The sequence below is a fragment of the Plasmodium reichenowi genome, chromosome 9 (genome assembly GCF_001601855.1).
Source record: "Plasmodium reichenowi strain SY57 chromosome 9, whole genome shotgun sequence".
In the NCBI taxonomy this organism is placed as follows: Eukaryota; Apicomplexa; class Aconoidasida; order Haemosporida; family Plasmodiidae; genus Plasmodium; species Plasmodium reichenowi.
The window spans coordinates 353954-364151 of record NC_033654.1 but is presented as its reverse complement, the minus strand read 5'-3'; the positions used below and the strand labels follow the sequence as shown (position 1 = coordinate 364151).

The 10198-nt window shown below is 16.8% G+C and overlaps 2 protein-coding genes across 2 annotated transcripts; one reads left to right on the top strand and one right to left on the bottom strand.

Annotated features, from left to right (window-relative positions):
• Positions 1-232: 232 nt before the first annotated feature.
• PRSY57_0907800 (FHA domain protein, putative) lies at positions 233-3292 on the bottom strand (the record flags this gene model as incomplete). The annotated part of the gene is made up of 1 exon (XM_012907318.2): positions 233-3292. The coding sequence occupies one exon, from the start codon at positions 3290-3292 to the stop codon at positions 233-235; it is 3060 nt and encodes a 1019-aa protein (XP_012762772.2).
• Positions 3293-8061: 4769 nt separating this feature from the next.
• On the top strand, positions 8062-10117 carry PRSY57_0907700 (hypothetical protein; the record flags this gene model as incomplete). Its single annotated transcript, XM_012907317.2, has 3 exons — positions 8062-8170; positions 8269-8418; positions 8562-10117. 3 exons carry the CDS (start codon positions 8062-8064, stop codon positions 10115-10117), a joined length of 1815 nt encoding a protein of 604 aa, XP_012762771.2.
• Between the last annotated feature and the right edge of the window lie 81 nt (positions 10118-10198).

Genomic DNA, 10198 nt, shown 5'->3' with positions numbered 1-10198 from the left:
ATATATATATATATATATATATATATATATATATATATATATATATATATATATATATATATATATATAAATATATATATAAAAGAAGTAGATCATATTGTTAACAACAATTATTTATTAATTATATATAAAGATATACTTATATTTTGCTTAATAAGTATCAATTAATTTGGAAAAAAAAAGAAAAAAAAAATGCCGGTACAAAAAAAAAAATTTTTTGTTAAAGAATATTTTATGAATTTGCATTATTGCTTATATTTCCATTTGTCACATTATTCGTATTATTATTATTATGATTATTATGAGCTTGGTCATTTTTAATATTATTATTGATAGATATATTTGAGAGAGTTAAATTTTGTTCGCTAGTTGTACTATTTAAATTTATATTAGCTTCATCTATATTGTTAATTGAATTATGTGTATTATTATTATTATTATTATTATTGTTTATATTTATTTGGTTGTTAACATTGTTTTGTTGATTGTTGTTATTACACATATTTAAATTATTTCCTCTACCAACAATGTAATCATTATTATTATTATCATCATATATATTATCATACATATTAGCATTATTTTCATCATTATTATCATCATTATTATGATGATTGTTATTTGGACCTCCTAATAATATACTGTTAGTAACATTTATATGAACATTACCATTTTGATTTACGGTATTATTAACATTAACATTTGAATTGTTGGATTCATTATTTATGATTTGATTATTAACCCTTTCGAGGATTTGATTTGTATTTTGATTATTAGATAGTTCATTATTATTATCTCTGTTATACTCAAAATTGTTATTAATCGATGCCTGCATATTATTATCTACTAACATTTTTGAAGAGAAATTATCTAGGGTACTAACATCTTCATCTTTTGTTTTTGATAATTTTAAACATATAGGTAAGAATATCCAATTTTTTCTTTTCATATATACATACATAACAGTTCTACCAATTTGTAAAGCTATAAATTTATTTCTTCGGATATTAAAAAATACAGGTTTTCGTATTTGGATCAATGTACCGAATTTACTCTTACAATCTTCTATATAGAAATTTCCATTATGGAATTTAATTAAAGCGTGAAATCGAGAAACTGAGATATCATTAACCCTAACATCACTATCATGACCTCTTCCCATACGAACACATTTAGTATTTGCTAAACTAACAATATAAAATCCTTTATTTCTATCATTCATTAGTTCTATAATAATATATGGTAATTCAGGTTTAGGTATTTCATATAATTCTAAGTATTTATTTTGAATATATATATATGTTGGATATGGAAATTTACATAACTCACAATTTAATTGTTTCCAGAAAAATGAACAAGAAGAACAATCATTTCTCACATTTAGTCGTCCTCTCATCCATGTTCTTAAACAATTTAAATGTACATATTTCATAGATCCTTTACATTTACATGGTGATATTAATGGGTTATTCACATTTTCATATTCACATAAACATATTCGACAATTATATAAACTTGGGGGATTAGGAAATTCCTTTCCATTAAGAATACACATATCTTTTATAAGATCATCACATACGTCTTCTTTTTTATATTTTTTAATAATACTATTTGAATTATTAGGACTATTGTTACTACATTGGTTAAACACATTCATACCACCCTGTTTACAACAACATTTCGTTGTAATAACAACATTTGAATTTGTACTTATAATATTATTATGAACATTATTATTGATTAATACGTTCATATTATCTTCCATCATATTATTATTATGTATACTTACAGAAGTATTTCTCCTTTCATCATTATTAGGGTTCATATTTTCTAACTCGACATTGATGTCTCTACATGCATCTTCTTCAATATTTAAAGTAACATTTTTAGCTGTAAAGCATTTATTTGTTTTATTATTATTATTATTATTGTTGTTGTTATCTTTATTATTGTTATCTTTATTATTGGATAATTTTAGGACAGAATTGGGGTGTTTGTTATTTCCTCTTATATTGTTTGAAACTATAGCCAAATTATTATTATTATTATTATTATTATTATCAACCGATGTTATTATTCTTAATTGTTTTTTCTCCAAATTATCTTTTGATTGCTCTCTTTCCCTTTTACTTGCATTTTCTATATTATTTGAATACGTTTGTGCACCATCAGCGTAGTCATTGTGTATATTATTATTATTATTATTATTTTCTATTCCCATTTGTTTATTTGAATATTCATAATTGGATGTATTATTTTTAAATAAATAAAAATCATCTAAATAAGAATTATTCATGTTATTAATATTTTCATTATCAATCATTTGTACATTAACATTGGTATTTGCCATAAATTGGTTTGTATTTCTTGTATTATGGTTTTTAGAATTATTTATATTTTCTTCTATATTAGAATGATTAACTTGAGTATCTCTATTTTCTACTATTACCTTCTCGCAATGTATACATATATCATCTTCTAGAACATTGTTAGTAAAATTCATGTTATGATTTATAACACTACTATTGATGTAACTATTAGACATAATATTATTTGTTGACGTGTTCAAATGCTCCGTTTCGGGTGCTACTGTTTCACATTCATCATCATCAAAAGGAGATTGTGATTTATTATATTCCCTTTCTTGTTGTGCATTTGTTATGATTTTTTTTATTTTTAATTTAACTCTTCCTAGTTTAATAACATCATCTTCATGTAATATGGAACTTTTATTTTTTAAATATTTTACAATAACCCAGAAATTATCCATATCACTATTATTATTATTATTGTTGTTATTATTGTTGTTAATATTGTTGTTATTATTATTGTTATTATTATTATTGTTGTTGTTGTTGTTGTTGTTGTTGTTGTTGTTGTTGTTGTTGATATTATTATTATTATTATTATTATTACTGTTACTATTAATGTCATTATTTTCATTTATTTCGTTCACCTTCGTATCGCTATTAAGTGTATCATCATATATATTTTCTATACATGGTATTAGTTGATAATTATTATTTATATATTTAATTTTACATATTAATTTTAAACTATTATTATTTCCCATAACATTACTTATCTCTTCCTCATTTTTTATTTCCACATTTATATCATCTTTTAATATATAATAATAATTGTATAAACATTTTATCTTGAAACATTTCTTATAAAAATTCTCACTCTCATAATCGAATAATCCATGACTATTATTAATCCACGTGTAACAATTTACATTTATGATATAATTTTTGTTTTTTGAAGTTCTATTCTTTTTATTAGTAATCATTTTGATAAAACGATATTTTGATATTAATTTGATTATAATTTGATTATAATTTGATTATAATTTGATTATAATTTGATTATAATTTGATTATAATTTGATTATAATTTGATTATAATTTGATTTTAATTTGATTATAATTTGATTTTAATTTGATTATATTTTTGTTTCTTTTGTGTTGTTTCTCTTTTTTTTTTTTTTTTTTTTTTTCTTTTCTTGGATGTCTTGTTTTTTTTGGAAAAAATTTTCTTTTTTTAAATAATTTCAACCAAATGTGTCTTGGAGCAAAAAAAATAAAATAATAAAATAATAAAATAAATAATAAATAAATAAATAAATATATATATATATATATATTATTATATAAATAAATATATGCTTGTTAGGTACAATCAAAAATGTGTACCAATCTATGTAATTATAATCATACGGATATAAGAATTAGGATATAAAAAAAATATAGATAAGGTAGATAACATAAAAAATAAATAAAATGAATAAATACACATATATTGTATATATATATATATATATATATATATATATATGTGTATATTTTTGTTTGTTTATGCGTGAAAAGATTTAAATTAAAAAAAAAAATAAAAGGGGAAAAAAAAAAATTCCTTTTGTATTATAATTTTGTTACAAAAATGATAAAAACAAATATGTAATTTAAAAAAAAAAAAAAAATTAAAATTTAATTGTTAAAATGATTCTATTATAAAAATAAAGATATTAGTAACTATATGTATGTAAATAAATATATATACAAACGTATATATCATATTATCATCATATAAATTATAACATCAAATATATCATATAATCACAACGTATATATTATATATATATATATATATTATATATTTCTTTTTTTTATTTTTAAATCCAATATGTAAATTTCTTTCTTGATTAATTATAATTCACTTTTTAATATATAGAATCGATATTTAAATATTATATGTGAAAAAAAAAAAAAAAAATTATAGATTATTCATGTACACGTAAAGTTTATACATATATATATATATATATAGACATATATAACCTATAGCACACATATATAATATATATTATATATATAACACTCTGGGTATATATAAAAAATATATATATATATATATATATATATAATACTATATATTATGTTAATTTATTGTGAATTATTAAAAAATTCTCCTTTTTTTTTTTTTTTCTACTTATATATTTTTTTTTAAAATATATATATATATATATTATTTATTTTTTTTTTTTTTATGGTTTATTCATACGTAAATGTGTGTGTGCACGTTATATAATAACATATAGCCTTATATATATATATATATAATAAATATATTAATATATTTATATATTCATATATATATTTTTAATTTTCTATAGATAAAGAAAAATAATAAATAAAATAAGCAAATGTCTTAATTTAAAAAAGGAACAAAAAAAATAAAAAAATATATATAATTAAATTTTATATGAATTATATCAAAAAAAAAAAAAAAAAAAAAAAAAAAAAAAAAAATTATATATATATATATATATATATATATTTATATCATATAAACATATCGTACTTAAATACATAATATTTATATATTCATGGTGGTATGTCAATATTATAATTATTATTATATATATACTATAATATAATTTATTACATTCTCATATGTATATGTAATATTTTATAAAATTTCTTTCATATCTTAAGGATAATAAAAAAATAAAAAAAAACACATAATATACACAACTATTAAATTTATATATAATATGTATTTATATAAATGTATGTATGAATATATATATATATATGTGTAATTTATCATAAGAACATAAATTTTTCCTATGAAAAAAAAAATTTTATTAATAAAAATGTAACATAAATAATATTTACACTTATTAACACAGATAAAAGTTTTATATAATTAAATTGTTGTATCTTATTATTTTAATGTTTTATTATTTTATTATTCATTATTTTTATTATTTTTTTTTTTTTTTTCTTTGTTTTATGGTATTATAAATAATTCACATTTTTCATTTGTATATACAATATAATAAATAAATATTAATATAATAATAAATTAAGGTTATATTCATGGAATCAAAAAAAAAAAAAAAAAAAAATAAATAAATAATAAACAATGAACAAATAAATAATAAAAGACTCTTTTCTTTTTAATATAACCATGGAAATATGGGGAATAATAATATACATACATATATATATATATATATATATATTACTACATTTACGTTATTAAAAAATAAAAAACATTTAGCTCTGAATGATATTATTTATAAAAGCGGTATTATTATCACATACATTTTATTATATCGTTACAAAAAAAATAAAATAAAATAAAATAAAATAATAAAACCTTTATATAATGGTCATATATATATAATATTGTTAGATAATTATATTAGTATATACATGATAAAAAGAATTTAAAAAAAAGAAAAAAATTATTTCATATATATATATATATATATATATACACATGAATTTTAAAAAAAGAATATACAATAAAACAATATTACTATAACACTTATAATATATATATATATTTATATATATGTATAATATCATTTTTATGTCCATAAAAATATAGATATGTTATATATATATATATACAATATCATTTCATTTTTATAAAATTATTATGATATGTATGTATATAGTTAAAAATTAAAAAGAATTTTTCTTTTTTTACTTTTAAAGTCTAGTATAAATGATAAAAAAAAAAAAAAAATAGAAATACATATGTAAAAAGAAATATTATTCATATAATATAATAAACATATAATTAATATGTATCTTATATTTTTCTTCTTTTTATATTTATACAAAATATATAAAATTATTCATGTTTTATAAAAAAAAAAAAATGTAGAAACAAAACAAAATGGATACAAAATTTAAAAAATAATTAAATATACAAATATAATATATATTTATTTATTTGTTAAAATATATCATATTAAGTATAATATATATTTATATAAATATATATATATTTTTTATAATTATAATATTTTTATATAAATATATAAAAGAAAAATGCATATATAATATATATAAAATATAGATTTCATTAAAATAAAAAAAAATGATAAATATATATAAATAATATAATAAAAATATTATAAATTTTTTTATTATTTCTTTTTTAATTTATTTTTTTTTAATTGTGTTTTTAAATTTTCTTAAAAGTAGAAAACAAAAAAAAATTTATAAAATAAAAATGTTACTTATTTAAAAAAATATATTTGTATTATTTATTATTATATATATTAATATGTTTTTTTATATATCTATTTAGTATTATTTTTTTTAATATATTTTTTTATCCATATAGAATAAACCAAAAAAAAAAATTCTATTTGTATTATTAAACAAAATATTTATAAAAATATAATATATGTATTAAAAATATTATATTATATATATAATATATATATAAAAACACAGTACGAATAAAAAAAAAAAAAAATATATGTGAATGAATAATAGGCTCTCTTTAATAATATTATAATTTTTAAAAAAATTTTTATATTCCTATTTTATTAAAAAAACTAAAAGGAATAAATTTTATGAACCCTACAAAAAAAATTAATAAAAAAGAAAGAATACTATAAGGCAAAAAAAAATATATAAAATTATTATATATATTATATATTATTTATAATAAAATATATAATATTTTTTTTTTTTTTTTTATTTTTTTCTTTTTATAAACTATATATAAATAAATAAGAATTTTACTTCTTTTTTATATTTACAAAATAAATATTTATAGAATTAAAAAAAAAAAAAAGAAAATCAAAAAATTTTTATTTTATAAAAAAACGACTTTTTTATAAAAAATTTTTATTGTTTTTATATGTAATTAAAATTTTACGTTTTATTTCTTTTTTAGCTTTTTTTAATTTTTCGTTTTTTTATCATAATATAAAAGAAATGAAAGTATTTTAAAAAAAAAATAATTCAAATAGAAAAGAAAATGTTTATTTTTTATAATTCACATATATATATATATATATATAATTTATTTTTATTAAAGAATGGAAGAAAATTTAAATTGTAGTTAGCATGATATGTTACATAGATATCAATGATGTGATATTTAAAAAAAAGAAAGAAAGAAAAAACCATTAAGAAAAATATGAAATAATTATGATAGGAAAATTTTAAAATTATAATATATTTTTATGTATAAGTCGATTTATATTTTTTATATTAATATAATATGTCTTCGGATATAAATTCATTATAAAATATATTTTGAATTCGTTATCTTTATATATATATATATATATATATATATATATATATATAATATAAAGTTCTTTAATTTTTTTATCTTATTATATAAATTCCCTTTTTTTGGTGTTACATTAAATATAAGTCATAATGATTCTTTATCTTCATTTTTTTCCAAGTGTTAACCATTAAAAAAATAAAAATAAAATAAAAATAAAAATATATATATATATATATATTATATGATAGGAAAAATAAGGTTCTGTTATAAATATACATATAAAGTAAACATTTGACAATTTTGAAATAGACATATATATATATGTATATATATATATATATATATATATATATATGTATATCTTTCAATTTGTTATTTCTCATTTTATTTATTTGTTTTTTTTTTTTTTTTTTTTTTTTTTTTTTTTTTTTTTTTTTTTTTTTTTTTTGGTAACATTTATATAAAAAAACATGTGAATAATTTACAATAAATTATATATTAACAAGAAAGATGTTTCGTGATCTAAGTTTTTATGTTTTAACAATAATTTTGTTTTTTTTTAATATGACAAAATGGATTGGGATCGATGGGAATTTAAACATATCGAACGATAAAATTGGTAACAACTGAAAAAAATTAAAAAAATAAATATTTGTACAAATATGTGTATGTATTATATGTTTATATATTTTTCACTTTTTTTTTTTTTTTTTAAAGAAAACACTTACATATCTATTGATAAAAATAATATAAATGAATTTATTAATGTCAAAGAAAACGAATTTTTCTTTAATATGAATTGTAAGACATCAATGATGTTCAACAATATGAAGAACTACATGTTAAACAAAGTATACACATCGTTAGGTATAGAGATATCAAGAGAAAACATATGAAATATGAAATATATGTAATAAAAAATAATTATACATATATACATATATATATATATGTATATATATATGTGTATATATCTATGTATGTATTTTTTTTTATTTTTTTCATTTTAGATATCTTTAGGTCGGAAAATGTCTCGTCCACCGATATTGAAACGATAGAAGACATCATAGAAAGAACGTGGGAAAGAGAAAATAAAGAATTCATTTTTACAACAAGAAGGTTAATTAAACAATACACAGACAGTAACTTATTCATTTTACAAATTGGATTGAATAGTGTAGCTCCCTTAATTCTTGATAAACCCGATAATGGTATATTTATTGAAGAAGATATAGAAATATGTAAAAATTATTTTCTACATAAACCTAATAAATGTTTTCTATATTTAGAAGGAGTAGAATTTTATTGTAAAAAAAAAACAATAACTAATAATAAGAATGAAAATTCATTTAATATATTCAAATCCAAAAGAGAAGATATTTTTGATACTCTTGATTTAATTTCAAAAATATACCAAAAGAAAAATAACGAAGTAATAGATATTCTTATTGTTAATCATAAATATCCCGTTGCACTACTTTATTATATTTATCCTTATTTAGATTCCTCTACTCTTGTTATATTAATGGATAATTTAAATCATCAAATGAAAACAGCAATATTCGAATACTACGATTTTATTGGAGAAGCTGATTTTTCAAAAGGCTTTGAGAAGAAATTCTTTAATCTGTACAAATCAGAACAAAAAAAAAAAAGAGAACAAAGTAGTAACAATATTAAAAAAGTAGAAAAGCAAAAAAATGATAGCATAGATAATGACGGTAATACTACAAATAATTATCATAAGAAAGAAAACGAAAATTTTCATATATTAAATGAATATTACGATGATAACACAAAGAAATACGAAGCTAATGAAAAACTATATATTTATAATAAAATGAAACAATCACCATTTTATGTAATTACATTAAATCCAAAGAGTATTATGAACCCTCCACAAAATCGTTATAAAATATATATATCGAATGAATATACATCATCCTATGAAACTGAAATAAATATTATGATAAAAGATATCAAGAAATTATTAAAATTAAATAAAAAATTTTATGAACAACATAAAGTATTAGTTACTAATTATTTTGCTGTTATAAACGAATACGAATTTGACGATAATAATATAGTGAAATCTAATGTTACCGATACATTAACATCTATACTTACAAACTTTGCACAGACTGGTGATATTAATCCAAATAATTATCAATATGCTTTAGAAAATTTAAAAAATATTTTTATAACTATGTTATATACTGTTTATGAACGTTCCAAATTTAAAGCCTTATTTAACCCTTTGATGGATTTTTTCAAATTATATTTAAATAAGGATGATCCAAATTATATTATTTATCAATTTCTTATATATGGACTCATTAAAAATTCTAGAGAAATAGAATCCTACGAATTGAAAGAAATTTTTTTTCTTGATGTATTAAGAGATGTTTCTAAACAAATGAATAAAATGTCTATTACTGAAGTTGTTTTATTAGTAACCAAATTAAATATATTACTTAAAAAAATAAGATCAAGAGAAGATATTACCCATATTAAGGACTATGCAAAAAAACATATTAACATTGATTATACGAACAATGAATTATAACTGTGAACAAACAAATTAAAGCATATTAAAAAAAAAAAGAAGAAAAAAAAAAAAAAAAAAAAAAAAAAAAAAAAAATAAAA